We start from the raw sequence: 21,776 nt of genomic DNA, 5'->3' as shown, positions 1-21,776 counted from the left end.
TGCATTTCTCATTATAAGCTAAACCTTATTAATATTCTATCTATCCCGAGGTGTGAGAGACAACTTCGCAAGAGTTCTCATTCCTCTTTATGTAATCGATTACTTTGGTAAAACCTAAGATCAGAATGATACTGTTTTAATGAGAAATATTAATCTTTCTTTTTTTAGTTGCACGATTAATTGGCTGTACTCTGCTCTTCCTTGCGTTATATGTTAAAAAGAGTAGGGTTCTCTCCATAGACACACCTATACAGATCTGTCAGATATGAGGTATAATGATTGGACATGTAGCTGACGGGTTGCTGAGTGGAGAGACTTCCAGTTTCTCATCAGCCAGACCCAACAGCTCAGCTATACCTGGAAAGTGGAAGTGGGGCAGTTGTTTTCCCCCTGGAAGGACTGACCTAGCCCAGCATTGCCTGGCTTGTCAAATCTAATGAGATCGGGCTTCAGGGTGGTATGGCTACCGGCTATAAACTCCTCTTATCTCGGGATACAAATAACAACGATAGCAATCTTCTCATTTCCCAATTAAAATGAAAATATTTGTATCTAATCTTACTTAATGCATGCTTGCTCTTAATCGGGAATCTTGGAGATTTGAAACATATTTAAAAAATAGACTTGAAGGCAAATAAACATGTGGTAGGAAAAGTAATTACTCCAGTCACTGTTCGTCCTCCAGACTGGGTCTCTTGTGGTTTCCGACTCGAGTATCCGTCTCTGAAACTCCCAGACTGATACACCCGCAAAGGTGAAAGATTAAAGGTTTCATCTCGGCGTATTCATCCCACGGTTCATTGTGGCTGCTTTTACCTCTCAGTTTCCTCTCGCAGAAGGGTCCCATTGATGTTGTCTGAGCTTGCTCCAGTTGATTACACTCTTAGATCCCGGCCATTAGTCGCGGTTCAACTCCTTAACAATTACTGATTTGCGGAGAAGGTATTTTAATTACAGCCGAAAACATCCTTTGATAAATCTCTCACGCATAAACAAGATGTGACAATTAGAGGCGGTGTCAGAGCTGTAGTTCCCGGTTAGCCCTTGGACACTGACCTGGGGGTCAACGTGTTTGCCTTCAAAGGAAAAGAACCTCCAGTCTTGAAATCGGTGCTGTGACAGAGATTCATTTCTTCCCCTGTACAAATTACCACCAGTGCTGCGCAGACAGAAAACACATTGACCCTCCAGAAGATACACTGTCTCAAAAATGAAAGAGCTGTAAATATCTCTTAACTTTTACTCTGCGTTTCTACTTTCTTGCTCTTAGAACCTGTTAGAAAATGGAGAACTAAAATCATCAAATCAGCTCCTAATGCACCGTTTTTATACTGATTTTTAAGAGTTCTCCAGAAGAACAATACATGTAATTGTTTGTTTCAGACTGTTTGAATTACCCGTCAATTATCTGATATGATTGGTCCTCTCCCTAGCCCTTGACCTCATGTATCTACAGCCCCGTATACATGGATTTCAACGACAAATCCTTCCTTCCGGCTTTGTTCTCGAGTCACTTTAGTTACTTATTTCTCCTGAGACTTAACATACTAACATACTAAAGATATTGCACCCTCCCAGAATTAATTCATTAATGTATTTTTAGCCATCAATATGCTAAGGTGACACAGTCAACTTAACGAGCAAAGGAAATTAAATGTAAACAGTGAACTTTATTTCAAATTAAGGAAAAAGCTGACACGCTTTCTCACTGGACAACTGCCAAACTAGATAAGTAAATGCCGTATAATATTTATGATGGTGGTTAGAAACGAGGGGTTATTTTGAAGTCTTCCTGGAGAACGTTTTCTCGTAGTCATTAATGCCGCACGAGGATGCGAGCTGTTATGTGTTCTTTCAAATGAGTATCTGGAACGCTAACAATGTGGGATCTCTTAAAAATGTATTGTCTGGATCCAGTCCTTTACATCATTTGTAACTATGATAGGATAGTTTGCTTTAATTAACTGTGAATTTCAGTTTCAGCAACAGTTAATATGTATTTAAAGCTTTTCACATTAACTCCAGGCCAAAACCATTGTAAGTAACGAAGGAATATACAACCCAGTTCAAACACACACAACAGATAACTTTTTCACAAAACAATTTATTTGATTTTCACTGATAATCATCTCTCCCATCAGTGTAGTAATGTACAAAATCTGATTCACTACTTACTTATCAGGCCATAAGTAAAATACTTACATTTAAATTATAAGCATCTCTGGGGGGCTACACTGACAGTCAGATGTTGAAGCAGTGAAAGCAGTGAAAGATGCTGTTGCTAAGACATGTACATAAACCAGAAAACATGCAAATGGTCCCCAGTTGCGCCGTTTTAGTTTGACAAAGAATGATTATCAGGCGGTGATCACATATTGGGAGGGTATTAAACAAACTAACAAAACAATAAACGTAACTCTGTGCCACCTCCCAAAAAACAATTATTTTAACCTGTTTAAAGGGACATAACAATCTGTTGATTATTAGATTTTGGCATCATACTAAGGATCACCAAAAGCCAATTTGTGTTCAGAAAAAATATTTCAGTGTTATAGTTTATATACAAATAATAAAGCAAGTGTGGAAGAAGAACAATCTTCAATCAGGTTGGAACGTTAGTTGCAATGCCTTTAATACACGCAGCGTGGAGAGGAACAGTGAATCAAGAAGATCCCAAAGTCGCTCTGCCTTCATTTTAAAAGTCAGAGGCTTTTATACACAAAATCAATGATCTGGTTATAATCAGAAAGTCATTACTATATTATCTTAGAGAGTCATATCATTATAGGACAGAGTTCATAGATCAACACATGGATTTAGGGAACAGGCACTTAAATCATACTGTTTGACATTGTCTCCAAGATTCTCATTGTAAATAACAAACAGAAATCAAACTACCTTCTGGCCTGACCTTCTAGCTTGACCTTATCTTTCTTAAGTATACAAGAGAGAAAAACAGGTATGAGAGAAAGAATTTCTAACTTTCCTTCCACACAAGTGTTACAAAGTGTTGGTATGAAGATGATAGAACTTGAAATGATTGAAACTGATATCAAAGACAGAATAATTAATTATTTGTCAATGCATGTTGCAATATATTAGACGGATGCATGTGTTTGTATTGACAAATAATTATGTGACTCAATTGATACGTTTCATCATTAAAACATCATTCCTATCGACGAGATCTAATAACTATCTGGATACTATTATAAGCTGCAAATGATCCAGTTCCTAAGCAAGACTGATGCCGAAGGAAGATTGTGATATGATTTTGACATCATAGTTCATTACTACTACAAATGAAGCACGATTCAGATTGAGAATCATTGATCAAGATTGCTGAACAGAGACAAATAAATGTAAATCTGAAACTGAAGCATCAGCTAGTGAGGAATGAAATCCTTTGTTTTCGTCTATTTGAAAACTGTGGACGTTTGGATGAGGAGAAGAACCTTATTCAGAGACAGACAGAAGGTGAATTGCAGTGCTGTGCAGACTACTTAATACATCTGTCCCACATTTCATCACATTAAATCTTGCTCGGAAAGATAAGTTGTTAAGTTTAAAGGCCTTGTTTTGTAATGTGCATTGATTCTTTAGGAGTGCATTGTGTAGATTTCTAAAGTATTGTTAAGCTAGCATTTCCCAAGAAACTAAACAGCCAGGTTTATTACTGACAATGTTAAACAATGGATAACTTTGGATCTCTGGCTATGTCTATTTATTTTCTTTTTCCCCTGATGAAGTACAAATGGTTTCTGTTTTTGCAGTCCAGCAAATTAAAATATTAATTTCTAGATTTACCGTCTATAATTACTTTGGGGATTAAGCGCATAGTTATGTGACCAATTCCTTGGGTAAAGCGAATGCATTTCTTAGCGCTCGACAATATGCCGCCGTTAATGTGAATTTAATCTATTAATAAATCTGCCGATTCCGGTGTCATTTATGATTTTCTAATGATGTCACCTCTGGCGCGTTTCAGGGGGACAGCCAGTTATTAGCCAGTGTAGTGGCTCAGCATCTTTAAATAGCGTGTCTCTCATTGTCTGTTGTGCGCTGTCACTATTGTTTCTGTATATATTCGTGTATATACAGTTGATCCCACATTTATTCATAGTAATTTTGGATACTATGTAATGAACTATCAATATTCTATATATCAGTAGTGTATCTGTCAACAATATTTACATATATTTATAAATATTTATGTATTTGTAAATCCTCCTTTGACTTTTATAACATAGAGGAGGTGCTTCTTGTGTTCTTTTAATAGATTCTCGGGAGACATATTTGACCGCACCTCCACTCAGAACATTTTAATCTTCTCCAGATTGTGTAGCATTGTTGGAGTGAGGTATGGATATTGGGACGGTCAATTCAGATCTTTGCTTTTGCAGTCCCTTAACAGTTTGGTCGTATGCTGTGGATTGGCATTGTGTAGAGAGTATTGCAACCAAGCTTGAACTTGTAGGGTAGAGGGTGTTTGAGGCTTTGGATTCAAATATCCTGGTATGTTTTGGAGCCCATCTGTCCCTAAATTCAATTGAGGGCACTAGGACCAGGGGATGGAAAAGAGACGTCATTTTTCACAGTGGATTACTTCAAATACAAAACAAAAAGCTTGTCAATTACAGGCGATATTGCTTTGAGCTTCTCAATTACATGTAGGGCAGTGTACCTTGAAAACCTTGAAAAAAGCAATTTCATCACATGTTTTTCCTTATATATAACAGTGATTTGTTGTCAGCTGTTGTAACAACCTTTTCTCTTCTCTTCTTTCCTTATTCAGTGTTTTTTTGTTCTTCTGTTTGATATTTAATATTCTCTTTTCATTTTTTTTCACAACTGCATAATTCATTGTTAGCGTTTTTACAACTTTGTTAATATTTATGTACGTTTTCTAGTAGGCCTACTAGATATTAGTCTTTATCTGGGGTGGGAAGGGAAGTCATGCATACCGCAAACGATTCTTAATTAGTCAACTAAAAACTTTAGGTTAATCTCTTTCATAACTGATACAGAATGACAGTGATTTCATATTTAGATAGTGTTCTGTCTGTTGTTAAAGGGAATTTGGAGTTTTGAAGAGGACATTTTTGGGGCTCTGGAACCAATCCAAGATTGCAGCATGGAAACCAATGGGGACCTCATTTCTGTTATATGAGAGTTCACCTAACGAGCAGTTTTCAAGGAGCGAATTACGCCAGTATAACGAGGGATTACTGTACCTGATTCTCATGGATGCAATGATCCCTGTTACGTAATTACGACCCATGTGCATCTACATTTGCTTTGTTGAACAAGTACTAGTCTATTGCAGGAACCTCCGTGCCATCTGGAGTCTATATCAAGAGGTTCCAGAGGGAGATAAAGTATTACAAAAATTATTAGTTCCTGTATTTCCATGTAGCCTTTTTGTGTCATAGAAATATTGCCTTTTTCACACAACCAGGTTGGCATTATTGCTTCCGTTGTAGTCTTTGTAGTGCTCTGCTCTTTATTAAAAAGTAACCACGGGACATGTTTTAAAAATAAAAATTTAATGAAGCCCTTTTTATACAGGGCTGCCTCAGATTTCCATCGGTATGAAAGTGGGTCTCTGTGGTGTAATTAGAAAACTTGTTTGAAATCCTATCATCCTTCCTTGTCAATGGGAGATCCTGCTCTCATCACCCCAGGGGACCCAGGGCCCAAATTAATATGGAAGAAACACCAAAAGAAAATACACTTTGGCAAGAAACACACTAACAAAGCAAGTACATAAACAATGAATTAATTAAAACAATAAACACAGTGAAATTAAAACAAAAGTACAAAAAGCAGACCAAATCATTTTTTTCTTGGCTTCATACATTTTTCCCTTTCCTGATGTTTTTTGCTTACTTTCTACTTTTAATTAGCAATACCACAGGGTAGAAAAGAAGATTGTACACAGATGCAATCCATTAGTAGCACTGATCGTCATGGTCCATGTCAGAGAGTTGTCAGTTGCAATCGGAGGCAAAAGAGTAGGTCCAGAAGTTGGGTGATGGCTATAAAAAATAAATCATAAACAGCTGAAGCTGCCAGGTTTCCACTACAACGGCCATCATCCAGAACTTGAATCTACTGGAACAATCACTACCTGGCCAGGAAGAGGACTCAAGAACATATGACCACTAGGTGCTGTGAGAAAAGAGATTTGTGAAGTAAACTCCAACTCAAGACTATCAGTCAGAAATTTCTAGGAGAGTCAGGCATCATCAGGAACCAATGGCTCAAAAAGTACTGCTCAACATTGGCCACATGAATCTTGTGTTGATGGCATAGAAGAAGTATCTTCTGATGGCACAATACAAAAAGAACTCAAACTGCATCTCAGTGACACTTGGGACCATTATTTATAGTCGGATGAGTGGAAAGTCGAGCTTCATGGACATGCTGCTCAGCGTTATGTTTGGCACTGAGAAGGTGAAGCTCATGTTGAGAACATCAACTCTCACAGACATAGAGGTGGATCTGTGTTGTGTTTGGGTTGTTTTACATCTTCTGGTCCTGCTGCCCTCGCTAGAATCAAGGGAAAGATGGATTGAAGCATGTACCAGGACATATTGGCCAACAACCTGGTTCCCTCCAGCTCAAGCTTAGTCAAAAATAGACATTCTAGCATAAGAAAGTTTACAAATGAGAGGAGGCCATTTAATCCATTGTGCTCGTTTGATGTCCATTAATAACTAAGTGATCTAAGGATCACGTCCAGCCTATTTTTTAATGTTCACAAATTGTCGGCTTCAACCACATCACTGGGGAGTTTGTTCCAGATTGTGATGACTCTCTGTGTGAAGAAGTGTCTCCTGTTTTCTGTCTTGAATGCCTTCCACGCTGATCTGGAAAAGCTCCTCTGGTTTGATGTGGTCGATGCCCATCATGATTTTGAAGACTTGGATCAAGTCCCCACGTAGTCTCCTCTGTCCAAGGGTGAAAAGGTTCAGTTCCCTCAGTCTCTCAGTAGGACATTCCCTTCAGACCTGGAATAAGTCTGGTTGCTCTCCTCTGAACTGCCTCTAGAGCAGCGATATCTTTCTTGAAGTGTGGAACCCAGAACTGTCCACAGTATCCAGATGAGCTCTAACTAGTGCATTGTACAGTCTTAACATTACTGCCCTTGTTTTAAATTCTACACTTTTGACAATATACCCTAGCATCCTGTTTGCCTTTTTTATTGCTTCCCCACATTGTTTGGATGGGGAAAGTGAGGAGTCCACATAGACTCCTAGGTCTTTCTCATGCGTTACTTCATCTTGTTCTATTCCTCCCATAGTGTAATTATAGTGGACATTTTTGTTACCTGCATGTAATACCTTGCACTTGTCCACATTGAATTTCATCTGCTAGGTGTCAGAATGATCATGAACCAAAGCAAGCGGTCTACAAAGAGATGGTTTAGAGAACACAAAATCATTCTCAAATGACCCTCACAATATCCACAACTAAATCTGATAGGACATCTGTGGTTTGAATGAAGAAAATGAGTTCACAAATGAAACCAAGAAATCAGAGGGAGCTGGGAGAAATTCTACCAGGAGGAGTTGTCTAAACGCTCTCCTGAGAAGGACCAGAACCTTATAAAAGACTATAGGAAGTGTCTTCTGAGTGTCATCAAAGACCAAGGAGGAGGATGCAAAATATATTGATTGCGCTTGCATTTCTTCTAGTAAAATATCTAATCATGCATCAAGGGTGTGGATCAACATATATATTTTAAACATGCATGAATTAAACAACAAACATTTTAATTAATTTATCCCCAAGTGACATTAGTAGACTAGAAATTCAAAACCCGATCTGGCTGCATATTCATCTTTGAATGATCCCTGGCCTGGCTGTGAAAACCATCCAGCTGTCACCCTGGAAAGGTCATGGTTGACATTGGCAGTATCGCTGTCTAAGCTGCTTAGAGATAGATTTGGCTGACAATAGTGTCTGCAGCATACTGGCCCTTGACCTTTTGACAGTGGAAGGCAATCATTGGGTGACCTAATCCCTCCCCTTAGCCATCAGTTTTCCCTTTCATTGGCTATTGACTTTTTTTTTTTCAATTTTAGTATCTGATTGTAATATAGGACATTTTATTATTAAAATTAGAACTACATTATAATGTGATTGACAAGTGTTCTAGACTAATACAACCATTTGTGCAAAACATATTTTCACTCCCTACTTTTTACTTTGAGCCAGTGACCCCCTTGAAGACTTTTGGATTTGGTTCATCAAGGCCTTTTAATATTTGGAGTAGCTAGGTCAACTATCTTCATCATTATAATAATACTTTTCTCCAATTGATGTGTGTAACTTTTTTCTGAGATCAGGAATATTGCTGGCTGCTCTTAATTGAACCTTGTAAAATTCAACAAATGCGAAACAATGTACATTTTCTCGTTATTTTACTAATAATTCTATTGCTATCTCTATTCATACACAATCATTTTAATTTATTGTCCAGTACAAATCTGTCGTTTCAGCTTTATATACATTATTGATTAAATGTTTCTAAAATAGCCTGTTATCTATCTGTGCCAGGTTTTTAGTAAAAGAACCGTCACTGTAAATAATGCGATGATCACCTTAAGCAATAATATTATGTAAAGGCAATTGGCGCGTTCATATGATGTAGTCATCCACCAGACTGTAAAGGCAATGGCTTGTCAAATCCCAACAGGTTGAAAAAGGTAAAGAAACGAAAAACTCAGGAACTTTCTGCTTCAGGAGAAGAGGTTGTCAAAAAGTCAGATGAATTATGGAAAATCTGCAACTGTTGAAAGAGAGAAAACAAATGTAGGAACTTATAAATGAGTGTGTCAACATGTAAAAAATAATGAATATGAAATAATTATTGAAATTAGTACATTATCATCAGTAGCTTGTTTTATTGCCAGTGTTATGGCCATTGTTATTACTACTACATAGATTATATTTAGAAAAACTAAATGACCCTGGTATTATTTAATAATTATACAGAAAAAAATAGCTTGAACAGTGGCCCCATCAGTTTTAAAACTTAACTTAAATAGTTAACTCAATCCCGATGGGGCAATATCTACTGTGAAGCTGTGGTATTTCTTTACACCTCCTTTCTTTCTTTTTTCTTTTTTCTAAGTGTTTATGTGCCTTAACTGTGGATTGTAGGACTGTGGGGAAACCTGGTGGTAGCAGTCATTATGACTCTGGCTCCATTCCTGCCTGTGTGGTGGAGCCAAAATGGCTGCTGCCACCAGTCTTTCCCAAGGTCCCAAGACCTTGTTTCCACAATCCATTTGCACTTACTGCTCTGTTGTGTATTTAATACTGCGATATACAATTGGGATCTGACACATATTGCTATGTTCTTGTGTTGTGCCACACTGGCTAGGCCACACTTTATTATTGTGTCTGCGTGGGGTGCGGACATTTTGATCTAGTATCGGGTCTTTCTTCTTTTTCTTCTTATAATTCAAATTTCTGTCTATTCTTTGATCATTTTCTTCTCCTCTAGTTTTGAAGCAGTGAACGTGAAACTTTTCAGTTATATAGATACAGTACAGGGACCATTTAACTAAGTCCTCTGCCACCTGTGGTTTCCATAGTTTTTTGGGGATCACCAGCTTTCAGGGAATGTAGTGCCCGACCTGTACTCAATAAGGAGTTTCTTTAAATAGGGTGGAGAAGTCCCTTTAGTGCTTTAAATGCTTGTAGGAGGACTTTAAATCTGTCCTGTACCATACTGGGAGCCAGTGAAGGGAAGCTCATGTGCTCATGTTTTTTTAATTTGTTTTGGTTCCTATCTGCTTTCTAATGTCAGCGACTTTGCTATTGAATAATCCATGCAGTCGTCACAGTTGGTAGTGGTCCAGGACGACCTCTGAGAACTGATTGGTTAGCGAGGCTGTGGTGTTCAAAAGAAGCGGTTAATTTTGTGTCTCTATTGTTTTGTGTGTGTAAGACTCTTAAGAATAGTAGACAGACCAAGCGGAGGATAGAGCTTGCTTATAGCCAAGAGCATTATCATTCCACACCATGCAGAAGACTTCTAATTTTGTAGCGCTCCATTTACGTTCACATTTCCGTCAATCTATTTTAAGCAAGCAAGGTAGGTTGTTATGCCGTGGTGAGCAATTTTTGGTTTAATTACTCTGGCTCTTATTGGTGCTACTATGCCTAGAGTAGTGTTTAATGTATTGTTCAATTGATTTAATAGCTCATCTACCAAACCATGATGTGGAAAGCATAGTAGCGAATTTAGAGATTCCTGCAGGATTTAAGTGGCAGGATTTTGTGGACTGTTCCTGTGTCAGTCGCTACATCAAGCAGCTCAAACGTGATAAGGTATGGGTTTCCATGGATACCCAAAATGTAATATTGCTCCTATTTGCTCCTTGCAAAATGAATATTTTTAATAACTGGTTTTAGTTTATTTTTTACCAGGGGTCTGGATAGTTGGTGGTTCTGAGTGTGGCGTATTTTACAGTCTTACGGTTACACTTTAGAAATAAATACTGTTATTAAAGCATACATTTCACGTATCCTGTGTATGCACTTGTGAATTCTTTATTATAATGACTTGTCGATTTCATTTCAACTACCCTCGTCGATGGCGCACTGTGAACTTCCTCCTCTGGCACTTACTCAGGCCATACTAACCAGAGCCGACGTGACACTTAGCGTTTCTCAGAAGCGATGCTGAGAAGCAGGAAATGCGATGGCGACAGCCAGTTGCTGTGATGTTCGGTGACCAATTTCAGCATCTTCTGTGGCCGTAATGAAAGATCAATGCTGGAGCAGCCAGCTCAGCTCCCCAGCAATCAATGAGCAATTTAACCAAAGTAAATGAGCTGCGCCAACGAGCCACGAGAATCAGTGTGAGGACGTCTCTAGAGACCAGGCATGAATGACTGATATTGAATACTCCTTCTGGTTCTGTGCTGAAATGTTCTGAGAGTGTGCTCTCCAAAGATCACTCATTGTCATCTTCATAATAAAAATAAGAAGAAGAAGAAGAAGAAGAAGAAGAAGAAGAAGAAGAAGAAGAGGCTCAATGTTAAAATGCTGAATGATAAATAAGAGTCATAATAGTCGAACATTTTCTAGAAAAACCTCCCTCGGGTCAGAAGTCAAGGTTAGCATGAGCTGATATCTGATTTATACTTTACTTAGAGAAACATAATCCTGATATTAATTTCTTTTCATTTCTTGGTTTACATGTAAAATGTTCTTACATTTAATAACAGAAGCAGTTTTAAAATGGTCTTGGAGCATACATTCTCTAGCCAGGGAAACTTTTAAAATGTGTGTTATTCTCAGACCATTGCCAATATTGAAACGGTGTTAACATCAAAACCTGTAGGACCATGTTGGTTCCAGCATAAATGTTCATAATAACCAAGGATTTATCAGGATTGCCAAAAAGCTGTATCTGATAACGACTTGTGAAATAATAATATATAAATATAAAGCCAATCAAATAGAATCTGTCAGACCTCTAATGTTAATTAGTATTTAGTATTAGTATTTAATGAGAGTAGTATTTGAACTGTCCACCTGCATTGCTGCCAAATTAAAGGTGTGAAAACCTGCAGCTACACCTATACAATATATTACGATGTTGTCTTTGTCTCCTCACGTATGTGTAAAAAAGGAGGATGAGAGCTCATTTGTAGAAGCACTATCGAATACAAAAACATAGGACTCCAGCAAGGTTTTCATTATTTTAATTGCATTATTTTAGTGAATTGTGGACATATGCTGAAATGATCAATGAAAAAGAAGGTCATTGACCTTGTGAGGTTATTTCAGAGTGATTTCGATCCTAAATCATATCCCCCCGACTCGTAACACGTATATCATTGTAATTGTGTGTTTATTTATCTACTTGCTTATATTTGCAGAACATAAGCGGACCAGTGAATTAATTAGATATTAAATTGACCTTCCCAACTTTGTATAAAATTAAGTCATACTAGAATGTGTTGGAAAGGAAGCATCGTCCTTTCCAAGAAAGAAGTAAGATCGTCCTCTGATTGTCTGACTTTGTCTCCTTATGTTGCTTTTCAGAGGGGGAACGCTGTTCGATGGAGTAGGGGACAACCATTGGCAATCGAATGATGGTCGCACGGGAAGATGGAACGAAACAGAGTGGCGAAGGCAGATCGGTTCTGTACAGCCGAGTGGTGCCAGATCTGAAATAAACAGAGAGAACAACCCCACATCCTTCCTGCTAAGGACAATTTTATTTTTCTTCTGAAGACTGCAGTTATACACTTTCGTGTGTTTTTCTTTTGTAGTAGTACTAGTAGCACATACCATATCCCACCCTTTCAAGATGTACCTTTTTCCAGTCCCCGAGTGCCGAGTCGGATTGGCCAAATCGTGTCCCCGAAGAATGTCCGACACCTGCCTGGTGTGGCTCCTGGGGCTGGCTCTCAGGCTGGCACTGACCTCGTGCCAGAAGAGCGACGGTGGTGGCAGCAGTGGGAAATATCCCATGGTGACCACCAATTATGGCAAGCTACGGGGAATAAAGAAGGACCTCAACAATGAGATCCTGGGGCCCGTGGAGCAGTATCTCGGCGTGCCATACGCCACCCCTCCTGTCGGGGACAGGAGGTTCCAGCCGCCCGAGGCCCCGGGTTCCTGGCCCGATGTACGCAACGCCACACAGTTCGCCCACGTCTGCCCGCAAAACATCCACGGGGTGCTGCCAGAGATCATGCTGCCGGTGTGGTTCACGGACAACCTGGACATTGTGGCCGGGTACATCCAGAACCAGAGTGAGGATTGCCTTTACCTGAACGTCTACGTGCCAACAGAAGATGGTAAGTTGATTTCACTTCCACGAGAGGTTACGTAGCATTTTTAATCATATGCCCAAACGCAGATTGGCAGATTTACTGCCATTTAACCAAAACTTCTATCTTTTTTGTCTCCCAAGTGGAAGTATATATATATATTTCATTTAATACAAGATTTACTCAAATAAGTGGCACAAATCAAGAAAAGCTCTACTGCATGTCAAACTAAACCTCTTACAGAAACCAAATGTTTTCCTTGCTTTAGTATACTATATGTTTTTCTTTTAACTGCATAACATGAATAATAGTCTTTTTAGATAACACATTTTAGAAAACACAAAACGTATTTACTGATTTATATTGTTTTACACACATTTTACTTTTCCTGTCTGATATACATTAATATAGACAGGTGATGGATAGGAGGTTTTTATGTTTCTGTTTTGCATGGATATGTATCAACTCATGTGTCATTTAATAATTTTCCATAAGGTAATATTATACCCCAGTAGGATACATCAAGGTATACAAATTTATACTTTCCTCTTGTTAATCAGTGTATGTTTACATTAAAACTGTATAAGAAGGTACTCTTTATGTTATTTAACTATTTGTTTATTCATTTTATCATTTTTTCCCGCCATGTTTTCATACACATTTTGGTTCCATTACAGTTGACAGTTTTGTAACTCAGAGCCAGCACTGACTATGCCAGCTGTCCTCATGTGGGGTTTTAGTAGACCCCCACTGAAGGACAGTTTTTGACTTGTCAATGCTGCTCTCCTTTATTAGACCCGTACCCGTGTCCCTCCTTTCCCGTGGGACTATTTTGGTGAATTCATCCAGAGTATTTAACACCCCTTCTGTCATTTTAGTACTCAAGTAATAACCCAAAGAGTTCAGACAGGGAATACAGAGGCAGTCTACAAAATCTGCACAAAGATGAACACAAATCATCATCGTTTCACCGATTCCAATCAAGAACCAAAACAAAACATCGCTGAAATCAATGGGTTGTATAGATTCAAGTTAGTAATCTTTGCCCCACGTTTCACCCTCAGTCCCGCAAACTCTAGGATGCCTGCATGCGGAGAAAGAACTTGCTCTCTCCGTGTCTTCTCTGAAGTCAGGTTGTAGCTCTGTTGTGCAGGTGTCTGTGCTAATATATTGGAAACCGCAGCCTCCGCCAGCTGCGTGCATCCCAAAAAGCACAGGTGTGTTCGACATCCTGCGGTTCTTCTGCTCCTCTTTCTCAAAGCCATGTTTTTCAAACTGTTCTATCTCTCTTTGGTCTTTTAATAAACGCATGTCAGCGAGGCCTCTCCCCAGTCACGCCGCTGAGATCTGCTGCTGAAGCGGGCGGCCCATCGAGGGGCGCTTGCCTCAATCCCACACAGGTGCCGCGTCTGCTCGGTGCATGGCTGTGCACGATTGTTCGAGGCTAAGCAGGTGCAGATCGCACACTCATGTCAGACAAATAAATCCACTACTGCCAACAAACATTAGGAAAACAGTGTTATATACATACATCTTATTTTCTTTTTGCATATATCTTTTCAGTGTATTATGTGAATCATAGAATTTTATTTGCAAATAATCTTAATCTTAAACGTTTCCATGATGATACCTAATGATATATTGGTAATGCTGTTTTGTAACCTGAGCCACAATGATAATTAGCTAGTCATTAGAGCTGGCTATAACTCAATTTGAAATCCTACGCTTTCAACAGGATGTGTCAGAGATGGAGAATGATGCACTTTCTTTTATAGCGCTCGAAGAAAAAATCTGCTCACAGTATGCACCAGGGAGACGCGAAGAACTCATGAAAAACATACCCGTCTCGATTGCCCATTTATAAGAAACATTCCTTTAATATCCTGCTTTTGTCTACAGACCTCCTGTAGACATTAATTTCGTCCTAGACTTCTCTAGACAACACTATGACTGCCGAAGAAAAAGGGGTTTATAAACTCGGCGGTGAAACAAATGTGCTGTATCGCCTTCATTTGTAACTCTTAGACTCTGATTTTCGGTTCTTCTATTCTGCTCTCGCTCCTGCTGCAGCCCACGTGTGATAGAATCAGCCCGATAATAAAATAGTGTTCATCAATCTTAGTCACCAGAGATTATCTATTCATCCTCTCGATGCGAGCACGGAGAGTAACTGCTCTCAGAGGATATGGCTTAGCTTGGTAAGTCTTCTCTTGGCCGTGGACTTTGGTATCGTTTCATTATATTAATACGATTCCCTGGAATTTTACCTCATCAGTCTCTTGGGATACCTAAGTCCTCGCTGGCTTAGATTAGGTGCATTTCAGAAACTGTAAACCTCAGCACTGTGGTGACAATATATTAATGTGTGTCCCTTAGAATATAGGGCATGCAAAACCATAAAATGTGTGGTGGGTAGCCTTATCATGCAAAACAACAACAACAACAATAATAATAACAACTACCTAAAAGCGCATGCATAAAGTATACAATTCTTCATATCTTTTTTGGCACTTTCACTACTGAGATGTCATCTGCAATAATAATACTCACCATCACAGCAATATCAACACTGGATTGTAAACAAAAATAAAAACTTACTTAAGCAATCTGGAGCTCTGATTATAATTAAAATACATTTGTAGTCTCAAAGCTTACCATGTACTGCAAATCTTGTAGGCATAACAGGGATGTAGGTCCATTGTATTGAGATAAATCTCAGCTGTCTTTCCTTTATGGCACAGAGCTTGGGAAGCATGGTTTCATGACACTATAGAAAATAATTGAATACATCTGTGTGTGTAAAAAACAAGTTTATTGAGCAAAGTCCAACATCAAAGAGGAGTGTAGACTTCATACGAGTTTTTTTTAGTACATGTTTTAACACGTTTCTGGGTCTGCACACATTGGTCTCCTTGAAGGTGTTTTATTATTACCAACCAATCAAGAAATTGATGTGTCATGTTGTGTCACATCACATGGTCGATACAATCAGAAGACCAGTTGGTTGTGTAAAACGTAAGCAACAGAGACGGCATTCAAACGATACTCACAGGAACGTAAATCTGTAACGGGAAGGAAAAGCTGTCTCCGATGCCTGAACCCAACTCTCCTTTCCCAGTATTTTAATCGGAAGTCATCTGCAAAAAGGTGCTATCAGAAGTCTTTCTTCTTGGATTATTTTTTCCCATCATCTCTGCTGATCTTGTCTGTACATTATACAAACAATAATATAATGTTTCATATAGAGAAAGTGTATAAAAGAGGTTTCTGAAGCTGGATTATCTGTGCCCAAATCAATAAGTGCATGCAGGTATGTGATCACTTTGAACATAGGTTGTGCTGTTTATGATTGTCAACCTACCATGACCATGTTTCTGTTATGTCTGTGTGAATGGAGTTGTTGCCATGGTAGGCTAGGCTTTATTAACACATTTATATGAAACTTTCTGTTACTTAGACCATACAGGTCTGTATCATCATGTTTATACCAGTATAGATCAGGGGTTCCCAACACTGGTCCCGGGGGACCCCCTACCCTGCTGGTTTGTGTTCCAACTGAGCTCTCAATTACTTAATTGAAACCCACATGAACTAACAATTTCCTAAATCAGAGCCTTTTAATTATTTTAAACAGTAGGGGTTTTAAGTTAAGTATAGAATTGTATAAAGAACTTATTAAAGACCCAACTCTTTTATTACACAATTTGAAAAGTCAAATCCAAGCAGTTTGTTACTTCATTTAAGGTTCAATTAAGTATTTGAGAGCTCGGTTGGAACAAAAACCAGCATGGTAGGGTACACCTGGCATCGATCCATTTATACATGGCTGTTGTTGTTGATTTAAATATTGTGCACACTCCGCTGTTTACAGCCTATATACTTTTTAGGTGATTTGGTAAATAAACACATATTTTACATTGTGTGGTACTTATTTACATAGGTTTGGTTGTATGATGGTGCATATACATATATATACACTCTTATTTCTTTCAGATATTTATTTTCATTTTTTTGCTCAATGTATTATCTCTGTTCAAATACTAACTTATTTCCATGAATCCACTAGCTCAGATGGTTTATGTGACATGGCTGGATAAAACTAGCCTACCACTTACGTCAGATCGTTTACCATTTCAATGTAATATTTTGTTTTTGATAGAGCCCTAAAATGTCTCCTGGCTGTTTTAGTAATTAATATGAAGTATATCTTTACAGCAGTGATATTCCTAAGGATACTCCATAGTTTTTAGAGGGAGATCTTGAAAATATGACCTCACACCTGAAGTCAGAAGATGTTGGATTTCAATACCTGCTTTTGATGCCCTCCAAAACGGCCTTTACGTCTGGTGTTCATTGTTTGAGAAGCAACTTTTATTTTAATTCATGAGATATATGAGAGTTTTCTGATTAAAAATATGATGTTTGTTTGTTTGTTTACCTTTACACTTTACACAAACACACATCATATTTTATTATTGAAATAGACATATTGAAGGATTGAATGATATGTATTATGTCTATCATCGATTTTCTAACATAAGCACATATCTCTGCCATTTATTTCCCTGATGATTTATTTATTTTTACACAAAGATAAATAGTCTTACTGCAATGTTTTTATTCTTTAACATGTCAATTAGTATAGATTGTCTGTATCTGTGAGGCCTGCTATACTTCTTCAAGATTTTAACGATGCTTAATTGTAAATAAGAACAATTTATCTAGCGGGAAGAACATTACACAATTGTATTGCTATAATTTAAGGTACCACTGCAGCTACACCAATGTAATAATATAAGAAATAAACACACTGAACTCTTACTAATTAGAAAAATAAACTATTAGTATTATTTATTTATTTTCAATATATATGTTTTAATTAAAACAAATGAATCAAATTTGAATGCATATTCATTCTTCACACATGGCCCTCCACTATATGTGCCCAATGATCTAATTAAACTAATTATATTTGATTCATGCAACTATGTAGCCCTTCTGCAACAATTAATGAATTAATGCCTTTGCCAACTCTTGCCTTTTGCTTCAATGTTTGTTCCAATTTGTTTAATTTGTTTCTTCTAATATGTGTGTTTGAATCTCTGTGTTTATAGTGCTTATAAAATGTGTAACTACACTCACTGAGATTGTGTAACCTTGGAAATGTAATGCAAGATTATGTGATGTAAAATCCCCTTGACACTGAAGTTAAGCTAAACATTTTCAAACACATGTGAAATCCGCCAGTGAAGGAATGGGGACTTGTAATAACTCTGGGTACTGTTCTGTCTGGTTCAACTCCTACACTGCTTTTACACTTTCATCAAAATCTTTTTTGATCATTCTTAAGTGTGTATGAGTAGTAAACCAAACTGTAAAGTTTACACGGTTATTTGTTAAGGTGTGATAGTTGAAAGTTGACAAAAGTTTAGCAATAGAATCTGATATATTATATTCCAAGAGTTTGGGTTACACTCAGTCCACTGCCACCAATCAAGCTCTTCATCAGTTTACATTCCTTAGATTTCATTAATTAATTGGATTGTGTCAGATTTATTCACCTTTATTCTAATATACCTTATGTCGGTTTATAGGAAATGTGCTACTGATAGACAACTGAAATATAAGAGTTGTCAATCCCATTAGCTGTTTGTGTGTAAATACCACTGTTTTCAGTGTTTAATTCATATTCACTCTCCACAGGTCTTTAGGTAGCCATTTCACTTTTCAAACTTGATGTAGTCTTGGGTTTACTGAGTCAAACTTTCAGGCTCTTTGCTATTGTTATGTAATCCCCACATTATCGCCTTTGTTCAAGATGAAAAGGATGATATTCTTTAATCTGCCTGTGCGTGTGACATACCTTTCAGACCACAAATTATTGCTCTGCTTTGAACTGCTTCCAGAACAGCAATATCACTTGTGTAGCGTGGTGACGTGACAGATGAGCTTGGATAATAAATAAACCTTGCATTTTGAAGAGAGGGAATAAAAACTGAACACACCTAAACGAGGTCTTACTGGTATATACTGTTTCGTTGGCCTTTCTGAATCATTGCATGGAACTAAGATCAGCTTTTATCTGTTTTTGCAGATCTATTACTACCCATTTCATATTTTATATTGATTCCAGCTGTTGAAGGTATATACTTTGTAGATATAATGTTATTATAATGTTGATATACTTTCTTGGAGTTGAACAGATGTGTATCCCATCCAGACAGAGAGTCCCCTTGTCCTGGTGTCCTTTTTTTATCATCTCATTACTTCAGAACACAATTGGAGGACAATCCGTCTGGGTCCATACTTTTTTCTTCGCCCTATTCTGTGTTAAGGAGTAAATAAATACCAGTGCATCAGGTAACTCTTTCATTGGCCGTAGCCGACCCAAAAACGCCACACAGGCAAAGGGCTTTATCCCAGCGTCTCAGAGCCGAGCAGGGAGATGCGAGCAAACGGGAAGAATCAGGGCATTGTTTACCCTTCTCTGCGCACCTTGAAGGAGTTAGCCCTGGGCCCGGTGGTGCGGGAGAGAAGAATTAAAGGGGGAGGGGCAGGTTGGCAGGGCTCCAGCATGTGCTGTATTCTCCTGTCAGCTCCCGTCAAGCCGAGATGCATTTGCCTTTCAACGCACATGAATGAGGGAATTAGTAATAGCTCACTTCAGTGACTATTTATAGAGTGAGGCGAGTAAAGGGCTGTCGTTGCACGGAGGAGGTGGGGGGTTGCAGTGACACTCTCCTCCTGTCCCGGGGTTATAGTCCCAGGGTTATCAGTGTCCGTATCACCGCATCAAGCGGGACATCAGCTTGTTGCCCCGGGTTCTCTCTGGCTCCGCACGGACGGGGCACACGTGTCCGAGCGAGTGTGCAGCAGCCCGAAAACCTTCCTCTCCGTCTCGAGGAGAACCCGCGCTCCCGGCGTCTGACATTTAGGAGTTGAACTAAAGGAACTAAACTAAATGGTCTGTTACCATTTCCAATATTGTTTTGAACAGCATTGAAATACGTGACATATAATCGTATCGGAGGCTTAAGAAATTACTTGAAGTCAGTGTTTTCCGATCCTGGTCCTTGGAACCCAATTTCCTGTGGGGTCTTGATCCAACTGCACCCTGAATTAATTAACTGAAACCTAAATGGAACTAGAATAAGTTGCTTTACAACAAGTTGGATAATCTGGGTGCCTAATATACTTTTATATTTAACCTGACACCTCCAATGGTTTAAAATGATGAATACGCAAATTAATAGGCAAATTATTAGTTCAATTCAGGAATTAAGAGAATAAAAACTAGCAGGACATTGGGTCCCCAGGGCCAGGATTGGGAACCACTGCTTTTAGTACAAACTAAATCGCTTAATTACATCTAAGGGAACTAAAGGTGAACTTGCATTGACCATTTGGGGAACTGTGTTCAATCTTGGGCAATGACAGGCATGAGTGATGCCCATTGTTTTGTTTTTAAATCAGGAAGTAGGATTTATGGAAATCTATATAAACACTTCCTCCTCGTGTAAACAAAATCATGCAATGCTGTGTTTTTTTAATCTTGGCTCACCTTTTGGCTCAGTTGTCATCTAGTCAAAGGAAAGCCTGGTGCCTTGTAAACATCGCTCCCCTGAACCAATTTTTCACAACATGATTAGAATCTTTTGAAACACCAGTGTAATCATTTCAATAAATCAGCAATTGGCGGATTGGGCACATTCCTCGGGGCAGAATCTGAAGCCCTTATGAACCAAGAGGCCCGCCACAAACACGAGGCCACGCTCACAGCCATTTAGCGCCCTGTCTCGTCCTGTCACTGACATATCCTCGTTTGCCCTGGCACGTGGCCATCGTGACTCTGTCATTTCCATCCATACTCTGCACCGTATGGTAATGTGCTTTCTGATGCTCACCAGAGGTTACAGGACATCAAGTGCATTTTGTTGTTGGCTGAAAGTATTAGTAAAAGTGATTGGCAGGATATCAGGAGAATGCCGGCATCAGAGATTAGTGAGGAGGACATTTGCCTACATTGCTTTCCTTCAGAAGGACTTTGTGTTGTTATCGTTTATTTAGCTGCCTATAGAGCCCACAGACTAATAATCGATCTCATTGCAAAGATATAAATATATATATATATATATATATATATATATTTAATACCGATGTGATATATATATATATATATATACACTCACCTAAAGGATTATTAGGAACACCTGTTCAATTTCTCATTAATGCAATTATCTAACCAACCAATCACATGGCAGTTGCTTCAATGCATTTAGGGGTGTGGTCCTGGTCAAGACAATCTCCTGAACTCCAAACTGAATGTCTGAATGGGAAAGAAAGGTGATTTAAGCAATTTTGAGCGTGGCATGGTTGTTGGTGCCAGATGGGCCGGTCTGAGTATTTCACAATCTGCTCAGTTACTGGGATTTTCACGCACAACCATTTCTAGGGTTTACAAAGAATGGTGTGAAAAGGGAAAAACATCCAGTATGCGGCAGTCCTGTGGGCGAAAATGCCTTGTTGATGCTAGAGGTCAGAGGAGAATGGGCTGACTGATTCAAGCTGATAGAAGAGCAACTTTGACTGAAATAACCACTCGTTACAACCGAGGTATGCAGCAAAGCATTTGTGAAGCCACAACACGTACAACCTTGAGGCGGATGGGCTACAACAGCAGAAGACCCCACCGGGTACCACTCATCTCCACTACAAATAGGAAAAAGAGGCTACAATTTGCACAAGCTCACCAAAATTGGACAGTTGAAGACTGGAAAAATGTTGCCTGGTCTGATGAGTCTCGATTTCTGTTGAGACATTCAGATGGTAGAGTCAGAATTTGGCGTAAACAGAATGAGAACATGGATCCATCATGCCTTGTTACCACTGTGCAGGCTGGTGGTGGTGGTGTAATGGTGTGGGGGATGTTTTCTTGGCACACTTTAGGCCCCTTAGTGCCAATTGGGCATT

General features: G+C 38.7%; 1 protein-coding gene across 1 annotated transcript in view; it reads left to right on the top strand.

The window, feature by feature from the left end:
• nlgn2a (neuroligin 2a) overlaps positions 1-21,776 on the top strand; it is a 172,207-nt gene that overhangs the window by 54,558 nt on the left and 95,873 nt on the right. The window contains exon 2 of the mRNA XM_066722749.1: positions 12,073-12,833. Within this exon, the coding sequence (XP_066578846.1) occupies positions 12,341-12,833 (493 nt within the window). The 5' untranslated portion in view covers positions 12,073-12,340. The remainder of the gene's footprint in view (positions 1-12,072; positions 12,834-21,776) is intronic.

The sequence above is a fragment of the Amia ocellicauda genome, chromosome 14, assembly GCF_036373705.1.
Source record: "Amia ocellicauda isolate fAmiCal2 chromosome 14, fAmiCal2.hap1, whole genome shotgun sequence".
NCBI classification, from domain to species: Eukaryota; Metazoa; Chordata; class Actinopteri; order Amiiformes; family Amiidae; genus Amia; species Amia ocellicauda.
Note: the sequence above shows the minus strand (reverse complement) of the source record. Positions and strands in the feature narration are given on the sequence as shown.